The 19884-nt window shown below is 44.9% G+C and overlaps 2 protein-coding genes across 6 annotated transcripts; both read right to left on the minus strand.

Moving 5' to 3' along the window:
• Positions 1-1551: 1551 nt before the first annotated feature.
• Positions 1552-6385, minus strand: LOC125546175 (E3 ubiquitin-protein ligase RGLG3-like). 2 transcript variants are annotated; one of them, XM_048710344.2, is made up of 15 exons: positions 6226-6385; positions 5712-5765; positions 5516-5590; positions 5347-5403; positions 5097-5247; positions 4517-4601; positions 4276-4416; positions 4060-4173; positions 3237-3334; positions 3082-3155; positions 2903-3008; positions 2500-2627; positions 2242-2386; positions 2090-2146; positions 1552-1926 (listed from the first exon to the last, which is right to left on the minus strand). In XM_048710344.2, exons 2-15 carry the CDS (start codon positions 5750-5752, stop codon positions 1786-1788), a joined length of 1413 nt encoding a protein of 470 aa, XP_048566301.2. In that variant the 5' UTR covers positions 5753-5765; positions 6226-6385; the 3' UTR covers positions 1552-1785. The 2 variants fall into 2 exon arrangements, with proteins under 2 accessions (XP_048566301.2, XP_048566302.2); XM_048710345.2 differs by lacking the exon at positions 6226-6385 and adding an exon at positions 6027-6193.
• A 7515-nt stretch (positions 6386-13900) lies between these two features.
• Positions 13901-18324, minus strand: LOC125546176 (E3 ubiquitin-protein ligase RGLG3-like). Of its 4 annotated transcripts, none has more exons than XM_048710348.2 (12): positions 18169-18324; positions 17445-17578; positions 16857-16941; positions 16617-16757; positions 16401-16514; positions 15528-15625; positions 15372-15445; positions 15196-15301; positions 14828-14955; positions 14570-14714; positions 14432-14488; positions 13901-14281 (listed from the first exon to the last, which is right to left on the minus strand). In XM_048710348.2, exons 2-12 carry the CDS (start codon positions 17559-17561, stop codon positions 14198-14200), a joined length of 1149 nt encoding a protein of 382 aa, XP_048566305.1. In that variant the 5' UTR covers positions 17562-17578; positions 18169-18324; the 3' UTR covers positions 13901-14197. The 4 variants fall into 4 exon arrangements, with proteins under 4 accessions (XP_048566305.1, XP_048566304.1, XP_048566303.1 ...); XM_048710347.2 differs by having other exon boundaries at positions 17445-17617; positions 18169-18323; XM_048710346.2 differs by having other exon boundaries at positions 17445-17630; positions 18169-18323.
• Between the last annotated feature and the right edge of the window lie 1560 nt (positions 18325-19884).

A 19884-nucleotide genomic window follows, 5' to 3' on the forward strand; every position in this document is an offset into this window, starting at 1 on the left:
GAATTTGCAAGAATCAGGGGGAGTATCTTCCTAAATTGTTCTTGTTCAAAGCATCATATTATACTCTTTTCCCTTCATGAGTTTACTTTACAGGTTCTCATAAAGGTTTTTTAATGAGGTAATATTAACATGAGATCATATGTCGTATTTCCTTTTCCCAACCGGGTTTTTTAGGAAAGTATATACGACATATTTATTTTCTCTAAATTTATGAGTTTCTCATATATCGAGTTAAAAGAGACAATAACCATTATATGTTGCATTATTTTCTCCTTATTTTTCCCACTGGGTTTAAAGGAGTTTTAGCAACATATCAACACTGTTCTCCTCATATTTTTCCCACAGAGTTTTTTTTTGGGGGGGGGGGGGGGGGGGACTTTCAAGATCATACACAAGATTTCTCAAGATGAACATCGTATATACAAGAAGTCTTGAATGATAGATTATTCAAGAAGCGGTGTTGTACAAGGGGGAGTGTTAGAAATAGAATTACCACATGGGGTTTACTAATTAATATGTGCTAATTAGTGAACCGTCATTGGTCTAACTGGTGTGTCCAACACCGAACCGACGCCGCGTACAGACGCATCCTTTCCCTCTCTCAAAACTATAACTGGCGCCTTTTCTAGGTGTCTCTTCATCTTGTATATATAGTTCAAAGATCAATGAAATAAGTGTCTGTTCGATCATTCGTTTCTCTCATTTTACATTCAACAAAGTCATCATCATCATCAGAAGGTGATAGCATTCGCACAATAATGAAAATGGCTTGTCGGAGAAACCCTAGACGGTTGGGAGTCTTCCTTCCTTTCTAGGGAAGAACGTTGAGTTGCTCCTCTCAGTGCCTTGTGGGGCAGAGGGCGGAGTGACGCGCGAGGACGATACCAAGAGCACGACGAACAGGGCTCTATTTTGGTTTTGGGTTCGCCGAATCGGACAACGAATATGAAGCCCCTGTCAGCGCACAAAGTATTTCAACTCGCTGCACTGACTATGTGTCAATAATAGTCTTTAGTGAATTGACAACCCTAGTTCTGCAACCCATATTTTTTGGACCGGTATATCCAGTGAAAGTCGGATTTTTAGGCATGGTAAAACAAACGTTTTTCATGGCAAGTTGTGTTCGTCGAGGATGACAAGTTTAGTTGAGCATGACAAATCTGCCTTAGTTCATATTTTTGTCAAAAAATACCGTGCTTCGAACTAAATTTGCCATCTTGGCGCCAATATAAATTGCCATGAAAAATGTTCGATTTGACATGCCTAAAATTCCGATGTCAAATTTTAGCCTTTCGGTAGTCTGTTGTATTACCAGTCCGTTCGTCTTCCATGATTTTTCATAAGAAACAATAGTATGCTACGTGGCAAGTAGCTACGCAAGCGGAACCCGAATGTGAGCATGCTGAAAGTCAACCTTATGCGAATGGCAAGGGAGGGATTACACTAGGTTGACTTTGTGCAAACACACAAGAATGCTTCGCGGGTTGCCCGCTTTGCATCCTTAATGGTGGAAGTATCAGGTCGGCGGTATGAAGATAAGAGTCATGCAGATCATACTGTAACACAATTGCTGGTATTCCATTCAGGTTTTACCAGAAAAAACACAGTTAACTACCACTGCAACTTTGTACATGATGACAGTAATAAACGGTGCAATCAACAGGTCACTGGAAGTCTGAAACATAGTTGGTTCCGGACATATATAAAGTAAAGTTCTATTCATGTATCTTTGTCTTTTCAACCTTTTTTTTGACCGGATTGTCTTTCCAACCTCTTGCTCCTTAATTACTCCTGATACCAAATTGGATGGAACGGCGGATCCTCCGCTTCAGAAGGCCGCGCCCTCCTTACGAGAAGAGCCTCATGCGTGATCGGGACACGGCACACGGGGCAGGTCGATAATGTTGGGCCGCATTCCCTGCATGTCTTCGGACAGAAAAAGAAGGGCAAAGGAGGTTAGATCAGGCACTCATCCAAGAAAAGAGCTACTACTTCATTGTATCTGAATTTAGCCGTGTTTGTTCATAGTAAAGTCGGGGTTTCATTGTAAGTTCACAAGTCGAGTTTGTCCGGCGCTAGAGAGGCTTACCAGATGACCGCACTGGAAAGCCATGTCCTTCGGATTCCTTAAGCAGATGGGGCATACCTACAAGTTTTACAAAAACAGAGTCTAATAAGAGGCCATGACTGTAAAAAAAAATGAATATGGTGCGGACTTACTACTAGCCTGAAGGTACCAACCTGTTCATCCAAAGCGTCATTGCCAACGTCGGTTAACTGGAAGATTGCGGCTGGAGCATAGGTAGCTGCAACAGCATCATCACGTTCAAGGACTTCAATTGGTGGCGGAAGGATCATCCAAGGGTCAGCCATTTCTTCGTGCCACCTGAGAGATTAGTTTAGGATAAGACAATAAGTATGACGCCGGCAAATGAGAATATGACAAGGATGCCAAGGATAACTAATGCAGGGACGCCAAGAATGAAGAAGAGCGAGTACTCTGGAGGTAGGAGGCCTTGGGCCGCTTTGTATTGAGTGGGTATTTCCATCAGAGCTGCAAAGGCAAATGCAGCCTCCTTCTTCTCCATATCCTTGCTTGTTGACATGATGTCAGTAAAGTTCACAAACTGCAGTAGTTTATCAACAAGGTTATAACTGCATCAATAGATATATGAATGCAACACAAATCTGAAATTCTTCTAATCAGAAGGCAACGGCACAAAGTAAATTAATCTCAACAAAATGTGTTATTTTATTTCTTATTGGAATCATCAGCCTTCCCACATCATCAAGTCCAAGAAACACAGCTAGAATCATTAGCATTGAAGGCAGCACTTTTTTCTGTGTGGGGCACAACAAAAAAAATTGGAACTGAAGCAACATAATAGTATTGTTAAATCACCTGGAAATTGTAAAAAGCCCTGCTAGGAATACATTCATCAGCAGGCTGCATTTCATCCCATGGTCCATCGCCCACTCCCACCATCACAATTGAAAGAGGATAGAAGCTAGCAAACAAAAAGGCTTTAGTTAGTAATACAACAACACCAAGTCGAATAACAATAGATGAACTGCATTTACCTAGCATCAATAAGTGCTTGTATAGTTGCCTCTTCTTGTGGACTTACGATGCTGTAAGAATTTGAGGTGGTTGCCTGCAACTTTTGCTCAAGTGAGACTCACGCAAAAGGGATGAAGTTCCATTGAAGAATTTACTGCTACAATGAACACATTACCTGCCCATCAGCTATGATGACGAGGACATGATGTTGGTAGTTACTGTTTTCAACAACTGAAATCGCCGCGTAGATAAGAGGTGCAAAAGAAGTTGGTCCTACAGTGACCAGCTCAACCAAATTATGGATGAAACAAAAGATTTAAGTATTGCTGGTGAAGTATTCAGCTGCCCCTAAACAGAGACGGGGTCATAGATACAAAATTATTCAGTCAAAACACAATACATGAGTTATACTGCAAATAGCTTTTGTCTTTGTCAAAATAATGTGTGTAATCATGATGCAACAATCGCAAGGATATAAACCTTATCAACAAGTGATGTCAGAAACTTAAAGATGCACTACATAGAACTATTTGCAGTGTGCTATCCTAGGGTAATCTGGGAACATTATCAAATAAGTTTTTTTTTCTGAAATAAGCAACAGAATGTGTGTTATTTTGTATTAGGAGGAAGTATAAGATGACGCAACCTGTACAGGCGACCAAATGAACACAAAGCAAGGAAAAGCCAACAAAATTAAACAAAAGGAGGCCTGGAATAAATGAAACAAAAAACAGAAAACTGTACGGCTAGCTATCCATCAATGCAGGGAGGGGTCAGCAGGTCTGGCGTGCACTTCATCAAATAAGTTGAAGCAAGGAAACAGAGCACAGCACTATATGGCTACCTAAAAACATAACTTGTCGTAAAAACAGTTCATCGATTAGAAAAAGACTGTCTCCAGTGTCAAAGTTACTGAGACAGATAAAACTCAGATTTGTTATGGTTTTACAATCCCAGAATCTCTACTGAATGAAAAAAGGGGAATAAGCCTTCATTACCTGAAAGCTCCAAATATGGAATCATTTGTTTGTATCTGTCCAGAACCTCCTCAAAACCACAACAAGGACGGTAATCTTCGTAAAAGCTGAAGACGGAATGATCACATGTAGAAACTACAGGTTTGAATTACATTTCATCAAGTCACAGAAGAAGTACAAAATTTCCTTGAAAGAAAGTTAAAATAGAAAAGGAAAACACAGTGAGCCAATACTTACCATCACCAAATCCAAAGCATGGTATCAAGTTATCATCATCAAAAGGTGATAGTGTTCGCCCAATAATAGAAATGGCTTGCTCATATGGATTTGGGGTGCGGCTAATGGCATGCAGAGATTCTCCTCCGAAGGAATGCTTACCTACAGAAATCCAGCAGGATACTTATTCAGTTAAACGACAGGGACCCTATTGGGTAAAACGGCAGATCTGACGGTGACAGTGATACAGAAGTAACATTACCTGACCAATCGTTGCTTTTGGTGAAGTCAATGCCAAAAATCAGATTTGATGATTCAAGCCCAGCTTCTCTCAGTGCAGTAATGACCTTCATATATCCAAATTAGTACCAAATGTCTAGAGAATGCAAGCGCACGACAACATGATGTGGATACGATTTTATTTACTTACAATTTTAAAATGGAGATAAAGTAGCTGAAAATATTTTAAACAGAAGGTAAATGTGTGGCTCGGAGAAACAGTTAACGTTATGCAGATTAGGGCATGTAGCATACAGGTTAAAACATTTTATACCCTGCCAGGATATGACATTTCGCAACGTTTATCAAGAAGACCGCGTCGAAGATTGAATAACAGGGACGCAGAATTTGAGCAACACGCTGAGGTTTTAACCAAGCGGACACTAGAATAAGCTGGGTGACCGCCTCTGTCTGACTTTTCGCTGAAGTAACTTATGCTCAACAAACAGCGGTAGGATTCAGAGCAAAGAGTGTACATATAAGTAGCAGAGAAATGTATCTACACTTGATAGGCATGAGGAAACAGAGTGACCATACTGGGACAATGTCTGCTTGTGACTCACCTCATCCACCGTGCTGTAATTGTACATGGGCTCCCCTTCCTCGGAGCTCCCGGAAGGAACGTCGTCGGAACTCCCAGAAGGAACGTCCTCGGAACTCTCGGAAGGAACGTCCTCGTCATCAGTATTTTCGTCCCACGATGTCGGCGGCGATCTGCAGAACCACACGAATTCCGCGTGAGCGTCAGCAACCGTGGATCAACGGAATGTGCAAGAAATAAAAATGATTTCTCTCGGTTTCCTAGAAATTTACCGGGTGTCATGCTCGTCATCAGTCTCCTCCTCTTCATCCCACATCGTCGGCGACGACCTGCAGAACAACAGGAATTTCGCCTACGCGTCAGCGGCCCTGGGTGAACGCACTATGCCAAAAAAAAACATTGTTGGGAAAAATGATTTCTCGCGGTTTCCGAGAAATTTACCGGGTGGCATGCTCGTCATGAGCCTCTTCCTCTTCCTCTTCCTCTTCGCCCCAGCCCCACATTGTCGACGACGATCTGCAGAACCACACGGGGATTTCACCTACGCGTCAGCAACCCTGGATCGACGCGGCACTATGCAAAAACAAAAAATAAATGGTTGTGAAGAATGATTTCTCTCGGTTTCCGGGGAATTTACCGGGTGTCACGAGCCTTTTCCTGTTTGCCCCAGCCCCACATTGTCGTCGACGATCTGCAGAAGCACAAGATGAATTTCGCGTAAGCGTCAGCGACCCTGGGATGAACGCAGCATGCATGCAGAAAATAAAAATGTGTGGAAGAGATGATTTCTGCAGGTTTGCGAGAGATTTGGTGGGTGGCAGTGGCAGCTTGCTCTAGCTTGCTCTAACAAGGACAGCGACGGGGGCGGTGTGGGATCCAGATCTCTCCCGATAGATAAAATACAGTGATAAAATAAGACCGAACACAAACAGAGCATGTACAGAACTAGTACTAGTAACTAGTAAGGGTCAGATGAGGGACGGCATCGATGTATCAATCAATCAATCAATCGGCGCTCGCTGCCGTCAGGCCAGATCGGGCGGAGCGGAACCCCTGATCGCGCCCACCACCACCAGAGCGAGGGCCGATCCCCCGCCGCCGAGGAGGGACGGGGAGCGGCGGCGTGCGTGCGTGCGTGCGTACGTACGTACCGCTGCGGCGACGGCGACGGCGAGCGGGGAAGGAAGGAAGAGACGACGGCGCGCGGAGGCGGAGGCCCCGGCTTTGGGCTTGGGTTGCTGTTTGATGGCTAGAGACGCCAAACGAGCGGCAGTTTCCCGTGGGTGCGGGCGGGCGGCTATTTCGATCCGCGTTGCGCAGCCAGCACAGCGCACGGTGGCAGCCTGGCAGCGACGGCGACCTTCACTTCTTTCCTTTTTCTTTATTTTTTATTTTTTATTACTATAGTATATACTCGTTTTGTTTTATCGGTCGTCCGGAAATTCCTCAAGTCTCGGTCGCGCTCCCAAGCCAACATCTCCCGTCACTTTTTAGAATGTGAGCATTTTCCCTAAATACTTGCGCCTGCATACGGGAAACGTTTATAGCCGACAGGCGGTCCGGCGTTGAATCCCACAGGATCACACGGCCGTGCGTGCGTTCCGAAAGGGGTCAAACCCAATCGCTTCGCACGTGAACCTCCACCACACTTCCATCGGTCGTCTTCCCTCCCACGCCATCGCCTTCTCCTCCTGAGCACGCGCCAGCCTGATTCCGTCCAAGACGACGAGGGATGTACGCCGGTGCTGGAGACGACGCACCTGTACCGCTGCCACGGGGGGCGGCATCTTTTTTTGAGTCATCTTTGTGGTGGCCTTGACGCGCTGGGGACGTCGGTCACCGTGGATGTGCCTCTACAAAGCTTCACCTTTTCTTTATTGATTGCTGCAACCGCCGCATGAGACGCTACATCCGGTTATGAGGGATGCTACAACCGATAAACCTTTTTTGCTGGAACCAATGACTACTGGTTTCGTCGCTGTTTTATGTTTTGCTACTCTGGCAGTGAACTGCAACCAAACGGAAACGACGATTTTTTCCTGCCAATGCCGTCGGATTTTTCTACAACCGGCGGGAATTTTTTGCTACATTCATCCATGGCCGAGTTGCGGCCCCGCTACGGTGGTGATGATTTTTCTTTTGTTGCAACCATCGTGGATTTTTGTTACATCCGGTGAATTATTTTGCTACAGCCATTCACGGCGATGATGATGATTTTGCTGCAATTGTCGTCAATTTTTGCTATGACTGGCAATTTTATTTGCTACGTCCATTCATGATGAGCTGCGACTCCGACAGTGTTTTTGTTGCAACCGCCGTTGCTTTTTGCTACGACCAACATGTTCTTTTGTTACATCCGTTTCATGGTGTGACTGTTGGCCGTTATTCATGAAAACTCATGCAGACCGCGAGGGCGGGGGAGACGCACCGAAGTGCTACAACCATAGAGCATCGACGGCAGGAGTTGCCACTGGTCGAGGGGGAAGTTGCAACCAATCGACAACGGGATCTGCAACATAAATTGAGAGCAGGGGAGGTTCCTTGGCGAGCACCGTTGCGGGAGACGACGTGCGGCCTCGCCACTGTGAGTGGCGGCGATCCAACGAGCGACGGCGTCTCATTTTTGTCCTGCACGCGCTCACGTGATTTGGGGACAAAGCCAGGAAAAGAGGGAGTTGAGGAAGAAGGGATCCCCTGATCAGACGGCTATGATGCAGCGTATCGGACGTTCAGGGTGTGACCGGCCCAACTTTAGGCCGGCGCACCTGCGTCTAGTACTCGCCTGCGCCTATACTATATTTCACCCAAGTTTTTTTTCTGTCAGATATATTTTTCACCGAATTTGTATGCATCATATGGTGCAATTTCAGGACTAGTTATATTCTTTTTTGGTACCCGCCATCAAGGTAATTTATTCAAGTGTTTGGCGGATTTGCATCTGACTGTACAACGTCAAACAGAAATTCAGGGATAACATCGAAACCAAACAAGCTAGCATCTACTGTACCTTACACGCTGCCATTGCACTCACATATGGGCAGCGACATTTACTTCTCTCCACATGTTGTAGCTTGAACTCCTGGTGCGTCCCTAGCAATTGCACCCGTCCCAGCAATGAGTAACTCCATGGTCTACTGAGATGGCTCCGTCAACATTAATTTGCGTCCATCCCTGCTCTGCAGGTTTCCACCTTTCTCCTATAAACTGGTCCTTCGGACTCCCTGGAGTCGGAAATCCAGAGCTAAAATGAGCTCATCAATTAGCTCTCTTCATGGGCGAAATATCAGGTGAAAATGACTATTCGGTGAAAATCTAGAAATTTCTATCGTGAACTGTTGGATCAGGAGCGGACGTCATGGATCACAGGTGGGAGTCCTAACAATCCACTTAAACGCACATTAGCAGATAACCCCCTCTCTCTATTCAACTACTCCAGGATTTGGTTACCCCGTATGAGAAAATTGACCGCCTCCATAACCTAGCCGCACGCCCGCACCATGGCGACTCGACGGCGCGGCGCTCTCTCCAGGTGAGGGCGGCTCGATGGCCGGGTGGCCACCCCTCCCGCATCTGCGACGGTGCGTCGACGCTTCGGGCGACGGCGACTAGTGGTCAGGGCGCTGCCTCACACACAGGTGACTCGGCCGCCGGAGCTCCGCCCACACATGACGGTGCTCGATGCCTCGGGTGATGCTACGGCCGCGCAGCTACCCCTCATGCTACGGCGACCCGGTCGCCACGAGGCTTCCCCGCACAACGGTGGCATGATGGCCGTCGTGATGCCCTCAAGCAGCGGTGACATAGACCCAAAACTTATTATGTCCTGTTGTCTGATTCTACAGCCCAATGCTTGCTTCTTAGTATTAGTTCAGAAGTTGTATCTGAATGTTGTATTTTTTGGTGAAGCCTGTAAGCTTGCTTATGTAGTCCAAATTCTGAAGTTGCATTGGCATGCAATCTGTAATCTTTGGATGTATGAATTTAGTTGAATAAATTTCCTGAGCTGGGCTATTTTAAATCAGTGATTGACCAAACAGAAAAGCGAAGTTCTGTTCCAGCCCTTTTCTAGTCACTCAATGTGAGTTATCTTGGGCAATCCATTCATACTGGCCCTTAATATGAATTCAGTTGAAGATAATTGAAATGGGAAGAAAAAAAAGTCAGGTTTCTCAGTCATTCAATATATAATAATTGAAAGATTTGTTCGGGTGGATTTCAGTCTGCAAAGGACCTACTAGCAGCTAGCATTGTTGTGCTAGTTGTGGAACAAGCTTCATCTAACAAAGACGTTATTCAAGGCATACCCAGGCTACAAAATTGGCAACAACTTCAAGTTATTCCTCTCAGAAGAGTAACTAGACATCTCTCAGAAGAACTATGATATTCACATCTAGAAGTAACAGCAGTACAGCTCCCGGAAGAACTATAATATTCATTCTTAAAATTTATCCAACACATGAAGTTGTTGTTCTGCACCAACATACGCATTGGATATGAACCAAAATCCCAAGTACATACTGAGATGAACCAAAATCCGAGGATATTCTTATGTGCTCAACCTTAACAACAACAAGAAAAAATACTGATCATATTACAAAAGATACAATTCAGTGCAGACATTGTGCATAAACCAGTGAAAACTTACAGATCTTTCACAAGATAAATAACTATTTGTGTCTCTCTAGAAGGGAAAATTGAATTTCTCTAAAGGTAAACAAAAGGAAGTATCCAAAGACAATATTTGCCATCTTGCATATGCTTGACAGTTATCATGCATGGCCTCACAAGCACATCTAGTTAACTTTCTTGCATGTTTTCTTCGCTTCTCTCCCTTCAAGTCCTTGTGTTCCTCCTCATTTGTTCGGAAACCAACTTTGCCACAAAGAAATCGCCTCAGACCACCACATTATCTACAACCCTTTTTTGTTCAATTCTGATTGAAAACCCAACATTGTGTGCATATGCCTTGTAAAACTTCTCGACATCTTCCATAGTCTCGAATGCCATACCTACAAACACCCAGTAGTCATATAAGTCAATGATTATTAGAGAGATTTGAGTGAAATTATGGTGATAATGGTACTCACATAAAATAGGCCACTTGTAGCTCTCTTTTTTCATGTACCAAAGTTTCCAAATTGATCGGAGGAGGCAGAATTTCCATATCATGGGTCCCTCCATTGTTGACATGCTCAGGTTCATGCTCCATCTATAATGCAACATCGCATGATTAGTTCTTATCAATTGAGGAACAACAACAATCGCCAAATATCCATGTTCCGTATAGTAAATATACATGCTCTGTACACTGGTTGACCTATGACTTTCTATTGCGTAGCTTGTGATCTTTTTTCTAAAAAAGAATTTCTATGCTTGACAAAAACGGTGAAAATAATGTATGTCTTTTGTAGCAGCCAAAGCTTTCTCATGATGCTGAAGATAGTGACAACCAATTTGCGTACAAAAACATTGTCTTATCAGTGTATCCTACTCGTCATTCTAGGTAAGCATCTAGTGAATTACGATGCTTGTCCATTTGATGTACTGGATTACCTGTATATGACTATGAAGAGGCAGTGGCACGTCAGGGTTCAAAATTGTGAGGGGCAGCGGTGACAAGTACTCCTAAGGATGAGTCCCGGCTACAAGAGGGTGAGCCAAGTCCAATGGAGGGCGACACGCAGCCGACGAAGGCCCCATCACTGTCGATGGAAGGGCAGCCATGGCACGAGGCGCGGTTGGCAGAGGGAGAATTGCGATGGATGAAAGGCCCATCCCGACGGTCGGAGGGCCAGCCGTGGCCGGCTGAGGGCAGTGGTTACGCGCCGGCAGCGCTCAAGACGATCGAAGAAACAAATCTCAGGATCTCACGAAGGGTCGAGCCCTGTTCACCTCAAGATTAATATAGAGGGGGGTTATCTGCTAATGTGCGTTTAAGTGTTTTGTTAGGACTCTCACCTGTGATCCATGACGTCCGCTCCTGATCCAACAGTTCACGATAGAAATTTTCAGATTTTCACCAAATAGTCATTTTCACCTGATACTTCGCCCTCTTCATGAACATATTTGTTTCCGTTGGACCAAATCGCCCCACATGACCGAAACTGCAGTCGCTGCCTTGTTTTTGGGTATAAAACTTGTCCGGGAGATCCTTTGCTAGTTATACTCCACTGCGTGATTTTTAGGTGAAAGAAGTCCACATAACCCCCCGAGGTTTCATGAACCGGCCAATTTACCCCTTGAAGTCTAAAACCGGGTAACTAACCCCCTGAACTTTTCCAAACCATGTTAATCACCCCCTAACCCTGGTTAGAGTGGTTATGTAGGTGGTTTTGATGACGTGGTGAGGTGCTCCTCGTTCCCGACATGCACCTGGCCTCGACCATACTACTCCGAGCACGAACCAGTGTGGTACCACTCATGGCACAGGACATCGACATGTAGCTCGCCGAGTCTCACACTTCTAACTTTGTGATCTTCTTGGCGCGCGGTGAGCCTTCCCAGCTCCAGGTCGTGCAGCCTGCACGAAGCCAGCAGCGTCTTGCATCAAAAGGCAACCCCTCGACCAGGCAGGCCAACGTCCTTGAACCTGCTCTCCTGCCTAGTGCATGCGCCCAAGGTTTGAGAGATCCTTATGGCTGTCTGCGCCATAGCGCTCCTGTTGCTTCCCACGTGACCAGTGGCTGGTACAGTCATACTCATGCTCTCCGAGGCGGACAGTGGAGGTCGTCTACGACGGTGACGAGCAGGGCACGAGCGCCGGAAGCACGAGGAGCTGGTGAGCCGCGTGCACTTGAGGAGGTAGGCACGAGGTCCCCGATGGCACGTGAACTCAAGCTCCGCCGGAGACAATACACACGTACATACATACTGCTGTTGTTGAATCGATTCTCTCCTGGACAAGCACACACGTACACACATCAAGTATGTGCCACCATGTACAAGCTAGACATGACTATTCTAATCGTGATTAGCTCTAAAATGGTGGACGTCGCCAGCTGCCGGCGGCAGCCCCAGCCGCAGGTGGCATGGGCGCGAACTCGGTATGTGGTGCAGGTGCGAGCTACTGTCGACTTGAGGACAAAGCGAACGCGGTCAGCGAGGGCTGCCGAGGCGACTAAGGCGACGACGGTTCAGTTGCGTGTGCTTGCTTTTAGGAGCCAGGGGCCTTGCCAATTTGCCATCCGATTGATGCACCAATTTTTTTACGGATGAGGACGGAGCTCGAGAAGCCATTCCGCCGGGTTCAACGAGAGTACAAAGGCGAGGGGTCACGCAGAGTGGGCGCAACAGTAGCACATCATGCGACACAAGGTACTCCTTGTACTATGCTGGGCTTGGCTCCCTCGTGGCCGGCTGCTTGTTGGTGCTATCATGAGGTCGACGAGTGGTTTGGGCGCGACGTGCAATGGCAGAAGGATCGGAGGAGGACAGGAACCGTGCCGACCTGGCACCTGCAATCTGCCCAGTCACCAAAACCGCTTGAAAAACAAGTCTAGTAGATGTGAGGGGATGATTCACCTGGTTTGGGAAAGATCAGGGGGTTATTTAGCCGGTTTTAAACTTCGGGGGGTAAATTGTCCGTTTCAAGAAACCTCAGAGGGTTACGTGGACTTCTTTCATTTTTTAGGTGACCGAGATTTACCAAACACCGAGGGCGCTCAACATTTCTAAAGTGCTCCTGCCTGTTTTATTTTTCCTAACGAAGGTTAAAGGTTTGCCCATCCATTGATTAAGCATACGTAAAAGAATTGCTCGGTGCGAACCAACCTATGATTGGATAGTTAGGAGGACAGTGGTATCTCCAGCCCACCAGGGTCCAAATCCAGGTGATTGTATTTATTCTGGATTTATTCCAGGATTACCGGCAATGCGCGTTCAGTGGAAAGATACATTTCCATCGACTACGAGCCGCCTATAATGACTTTGTAAAATCTAAAGATGATACGTCAGCTCAGTCTTTCGGAGGTGCTAGGGTGTGCGTGTGTGCATTCATAAAGAAGAGTGTATGCACGTATATATGAGCGCTTGCATCTGTTCTGTGTTAAAAAAAAGAAATTTTGCACCGTTAATTAGCGGAAAACCGAGTCCTCTAGCTTGTGGATCGGCTGAGCGTGGATTACAAACAATTTGGAAGTTTGAACTCTCCCTTTCGACTCGAGGAGGGCATGGCACATGGCTTTGTCTCTGCTCACCGTAATTCTAGCGGTGCTTCCTTCAACCCTATATTTGATCGTTGCAACTCCTTTACGCACTGCCACTCTCTCCGCATTCACGCAACGACTCTTCATGGTCTTTGCTGTAGGCTCTCACGTCCATGGTGTTAACCGTACGATCATCCTACAAGCGTTAGAGGATAAATTCGCTTTTCCTCCTCTAACCAGCACCTAACGGATCCTCAAAAGCTTTAGAGGAGGATAATTTTTACTCCAGCCCCTCTCGATCCCTAAATACACTTGCCCATGGCTAGCTGGAGTAAAAAAGAAAAATTCGCTCCAAAGACACCCCCACACCTCCAAATCCGCTCCAATCTATCAGGATGGTGATATGAAGATGCAAATTATATTGAACCACAATTATTTCTAGTACTTCCTCCGTTTTTATTTACTCTGTATATTAGAGTTGACTAAAGTCAAACTTCGTAAAGTTTGACCAAGTTTATAAAAAATAATATAAACATTTAGCATAACAAATTTATACTATGTGAAAGTACATTCAATAATAAATCTAATGATGTTGATTTGTTATCGTATATGTTAATATTTTTGTTTATAAAATTGGTCAAAGTTTACAAAGCTTGACTTTGACTAAAGCTAATACGCGAACTAAATAAAAACGGAGGAAGTATTGATTCATTTAGGTTTTACAGGAAAACACGATTTTCAACTACGACTACTGCTGCTACTTTTTTTACAAGATGACAGGAATAAACTGCACAAGAGGTGATGGAAATTATTCATCAGACTCAGACAGCCGAAACAGTTGGCGCTGGACATGTTATACAGTAAAGCTTTATGAACATGTACATATCTCCTTGCCCGCCCAACTTCTTGCTCCTTGATTACTGCCGATAACATATTGCATGAATGGCTGATTCTTCACTTCCAGAAGTCTGCATCATCTTTATGAAAAGAGCCTTACACGGACAGTGATTGGCGCGCGGCACAAGGGGCATGTCGATAGCGTTGGCCCGCATTCCTTGCATGTCTTGCGACAGACATAAAAGGAGACAGGAGGAGGGTTAGATCAGAGTACTCATCCAACAAAGGAGCTAGTACTTCATTGCATCTCAATTTTTCCAGTGAACTGCTTCATTATATGTTCAGAGGTTGAGTTAGTTTGGTGCTAGAGACTCACCAGATGGCCGCATTGGAAAGCCATGTCCTTTGGATTCGTTAAGCAGATGGGACATACCTTTCATGTTAAAAAAAAGAGTTAAGGTCATAACTGTAAAAAGAATATGAGGCGGAGTTACTGGCCTCAAGGTGCACCAACCTTTTCATCCGAAACGGTGTAGCCAACGTCGGTTGACTGCGAGGTTGCGGCTGGAGTATGAGAAGCTGCGACAATATTGTCACGTTCAAGAACTTTGCTGGGAGGGGGAAGGATCCTCGGAGGGTTGGCGTTTTGTGCGTGCCTCCTGATAGATTAGTTAGGCTAAGGTGTTAAGTACAAGATCGGAAAATGAACGCTTTCATAAGGATGCGAAGAATAACTAATGCAGGGCCTCAAGGAATGAAGAAGAGCAAGTACTCTGGAGGTCGGAGGCCTTGAGTCGCTTTGTATTGGGTGGGTATTTCCATCAGCGCTGCAAGCGCAAATGCGGCCTCCTTCTTTGACATATCCTTGCTTGATGACATGATACCAGTGAAGTTCACGAACTGCAGTAATTTATCAACAAGGTTATAAGTACAGCAACAGACAAATAAATGCAATGCAAATCAGAAATTCTTCCAAGTCCAAGAACAAAGTAAATTAATCTCAATGCAGTATGATATTTTCTTTTTATTGGAATCATCAGCCTCCTTGCATCATTAACTCCAAGACACACAGTTAGAATCATTGTTCTTGGCACTGAAGAAATTTGGAACTGAAGCAACATAATAGTACTGTTAAAACACCTGGAAATTGTCGAAGGCTCTGTCAGGAATACAGTCATCAAAATGCTGCATTGCATCCCATGGCCCATCACCCACCCCCACCATCACAATTGAAAGAGGATAGAAGCTAGCGAACAAAAAAGGCTTTAGTAATAATACAACACCAAGTTGAATAACGATATATGAACTGCATTTACCTAGCATCAACAATCGCTTGTATAGTTGCCTGTTCTTGTGGACTTAATCTTCCACCTGAAGTTGAAGTGGTCACCTACAACTTTTGCTAAAGTGAGGCTCACGCTGAATGGCTGCAGTTTCATAAAAAAATTGTACTACTACGATAAACACATTACCTGTCCATCAGCTATGATGACGAGGACATGGTATTGGCAGTTACTGCTTTCGACAACTGACATCGCCGCGTAGATAAGAGGTGCAAAAGAAGTTGGTCCTACAGTGAACAGTTCAACAAAATTATGAGGCAACAAACAGAAGATTTGAATATTGCTGGTGAACTATTCAGCTGCCCCCAAACAGAGACGGCATCATAGACACATTATTATTCAGTCGAAACACAATACATGAGTTATACTGCGAACACCTTTGTCTTAGTCAAATAGCTATCGCACCATGTTCACAGATTACATAATGTATGTAATCATGATGCAACAATCACAATGATGCAAATCTTATCAACAAGTGATGTAAAAAACTTACAGATGCACCGAATAGTTGAGCACCGACAGGGCTATTTGTTACTATGTGCTATCGTACAGTAATCTCAGGACATCATCAAATAAGTTGTTTTCTCGAACAAACACCAAAATTCATGTCATTTTTTACATTAGCAGGGAATGTCAAGATGACGCAAACTGTACAAGCGGCCCAGTGAAAACAAAACAAAAACTACCTAAGCTAGCCGAAAGGAACTGGTAACGAGACAGAAAACAGAACCAGAAAACAAAAAACTGTAGAGCTAGCTATCCATCACTGCAGAGAGGGGTGGGGAGGCCTGGCGTGCACGTCATCAAATAAGTAAGCAAGGAAACAAAGCATAGCACTATATGGTTACTTTAAAACATAAGTCATCCTAAAAACAGTTTGTTGATTAGAAAAAGACTGTCTCCACTGTCAAAGTTACCGAGGCAGATAAAAACTCATATTTGTTATGGTTTTACAATCCCAGAATCTCTGTTGAAGGAAAAGAGGGAATAAGCCTTATTTACCTGAAAGGTTCAAATGTGGAACAATTTGTCTGTATCTGTCAAGAACCTCCTCAAAACCACGGCAAGGACGGTTTTCTTGGTAAAAGCTGAAGACAGAATGATCATGCGTAGAAGCTACAGGTTGAATCACATTTTATCAAGTCATAAAAGAAGTACATGATTTCCCTCGAGCAAAGTTAAAATGGGAAAGTTAAAAACAGTGAAGCGAATACTTACCATCACCAAATCCAAAGCATGGTATCAAGTTATCATCATCAAAAGGTGATAGTGTTCGCCCAATTATAGAGATGGCTTGCTCATATGGATTTGGAGTGCCACTAATGGCATGCAGAGATTTTCTTCCAAAGGAATGCCTACCTACAGAAATTCAGAAGAATACTTATTCACTTAAACGACAGGGATCTTGTTGGGTAAAACAGCAGATCTGATGTGACAGTGATACAGAAGTAACATTACCTGACCATTCATTGCTTTTGGTGAAGTCGATGCCAAGAATTAGATTTGATGATTCAAGCCCAGCTTCTCTCAATGCAGCAATGACCTTCATATATATCGGAATAGTAGCAAATTACATCGTGGTAGAGAATGCAAACGATATGATTACTTATTTTTAAAAGGAATTGAGGTAGCTGAAAGCACTTCAACAATGTTTACTGTGAGCAACAATACAGAAGGGAAATCTGTGGCTCGGAGAAACAGTTTATGTTATGCAGATTTGGGCATGTGGCATATGGGGAAAACAGTTTATTCCCTGCCAGGATATGGCATTTCTCAACGTTTATCCTGCAGATTGTCTCTGTCTTATTTCTCAACGTCGGAGAAACAGTTTAAAACATTGAATAACAGGTTTGTGCAATGTCCTAAGGTTTTAATAACTAAGCAAATACTAGAGTAATAAGCCAGGTGATGGCCTCTGTCTTATTTATTTTTTTCTGCAGTAAAAAATTATGCTCAACAAGCAGCAGCAGGATTCAGAGCAAACAGGAGTAGCAGAGAAATCTGTCAACACTTGATATGCATGAGAAAAGGAGAGAGGACACTCACCTCATCTACCGAGCTGTAGTTGTCTGCTATGAACTTGGGCTGCCGGTCCTTGGAACCCCCGGACGGAACGTGGTCGTGATGGTGCCCATGCCTGTGATGAGCCCTCTCGCCCCACATTGTCTGCCGGCGACGATCTGCAGAACTCGCACGGATTTCGCCTACGCGTCAGCAACCTGGATCAACGCACTATGCAAAATATGTTACTGGGCGGCAGTGCGCTCTGGCTAGTACACGCTAGGATAGGAGCGCGCGGTGTGACAACAACAGCAGCAACGGACTGGACTGGACTGGAATCTAGATCCATCCCAGTGAAATAACAGCAGAGCAGAGCAGACAGAGCGTCGGCTTAGGCGGTTGCAGACTTGCAGTGCGCCGACTGACTGACGGATTCGCCGGGCCGGGCAGCCAAGCAAGCAAGCATGAGCAGAAGGGCTGGCGCGAGTGATGCGTGATGTGCGGGCCATGGAACGGATCGCAGCCACAGTGGAGCGTCAGGGGCTCCGTGGGTGGTGCATCGATCGATCGGCTCTAGCTACCGCCGGGCCAAATCGGCCGGGACCCCTCCCCCGCCAGAGCAGGGGCAGGGGCCGGCGAAGGGGGCTGCTGGGGCTACTAGGCTGGAGGGGAACGAGCGGGCGAGGAATTCGGCCCGGCCTGGGCCCCTGAGGAGGAGAGGCGAGGAGGGAGGGGGCAAGTTAACGGGGAGAGAGGCGGGGGAGCGTACCAGCGCCGACCGGAGGGCTGGACCGCGGCGACGACGACGGTGACGGACGGCGACGGGGGCTGCTGCTTGCTTGCTGGATGGGATTGGGGAAGCGTGCGTGCGTGAAGGTGAAGCAGAGAGAGCACCGAAAAGGACGCGTCGGCTGGGCGGCGTTCACTCCTTTCTTTCCTTTTTTCTTTTCTTTTCTTATTCGTTTTGAGTTGCTGCCTTTGCTTTCGACGTGATCCATTCCACGTGCGATTCTTATTTTTTATTTTGCCTGCTAAAGTACACTTGAGTAGTTTTCCATCCTGACCTCAGCGCTAGATAGGTTCAGCGAGTTGTATCTTAGTACTCCCTCCGTTTTTTTAAGACGTTTTAGACAACTGATTTTGAACCGTTTCAGAAGCTGCCTGAACTTTCTAAAATGTCTTATAAAAGTGAACGAAGACGGAGAGAGCAACTTTTTATTAGGAGGTTGTCTCATCGTCAGTTGTCTGGAAATTTCTCGAGTCCTGACGTTTCCAGTCAATAGGTCAACAACTCCGGTCATGACTTTAGGTGACCGATATTTACCAACAAAAAAAATAGCAAACATTCTGTAAAAGTGGGGACAAAATCGATGAACCCCGACTTGTTTTATTTTCCATGACGGAGGTAAAAGGTTTGCCTCATCCATCCATTAATTAAGTAGGAGATAATTTTCCTAATTAATTTGCAAAAAACCAGGTGCCCTTTTTTTTAGCAAAAAAAGGGACCTTATTCCCCTCCAATTTCATACAAAGAGATTAAAGCGCCATCAACAAATATTCAAGATTAAGTCTATTACAAACTGGAGGTACGAAGACCTACCATCACATCAGGAATAGAACATGATCCAGGACCAGAGGCCAGACAAGGCTGGAAACCCGCCAACAGATAAAATTGACTCCGAGAAAACATCAAATTAACAAAACTAAAACACAGGACTAGGGGAGCAAGCAAGAGAAGCAGCAACTTCAATGGAGCGCCAAGTCAGGAACTATAGTATCTCCATCTGTCAACCACCAATCCGAAGAACTCACGGCCTCTACCCTTGCGGCACCCGCTAAACTTCATTTGTTACTCGCTTGACTAGCTTTGCTCCTAGCTTCAACACCCTTGTTTCTGGCTGCTTTGTCTGCAAAATTGGGCAATCGATGACCGACGAACACAATAACCTCACAAGGATTAAAGAGCCACTAATAGTTTTTCTTTCAAACATAATGTCATTTCTACATCTCCAAATAGTCCAAAACATGGTTGCAACACCAACCAAAACAAGTTTCTTATCATGTCTAGGGAATAATCAGATCCATCTACCCAAGAAATCATTGAGACAATTAGGAGTAGAGTTTAGATTAGAAGCACATTTCTTCAGGATCCACATCAACCTAGCAGCCGAACAAGTAAAAAAAACCAATGGTCAATAAACTCATTCTAACCACAAAAGGCACAATTTTTATTACCTTTCCAACCCCTTTTAAGCAAATTATCTTAAAATGAGCCACAAAAGGATTTATAGTCCCTGGCCATAAAATGCTTTTTCTAGTCAAGAGCCACTAAAGGGTTTTGATCTTAGCTAGGACATTGGTTTTCCACAAAAAAATTATGTGGAAAGCCAATGTCAAATTTAACCAAAAACAAATACAAGGATATAACAGTAAATTTCTTATCAATTGTCAGTGACTCAGCATCCACTTAATGTGATGTTTACCC

This window comes from Triticum urartu, chromosome 3A, assembly GCF_056163025.1.
Source record: "Triticum urartu cultivar PI428250 chromosome 3A, HENAU_Tu73, whole genome shotgun sequence".
NCBI classification, from domain to species: domain Eukaryota; kingdom Viridiplantae; phylum Streptophyta; class Magnoliopsida; order Poales; family Poaceae; genus Triticum; species Triticum urartu.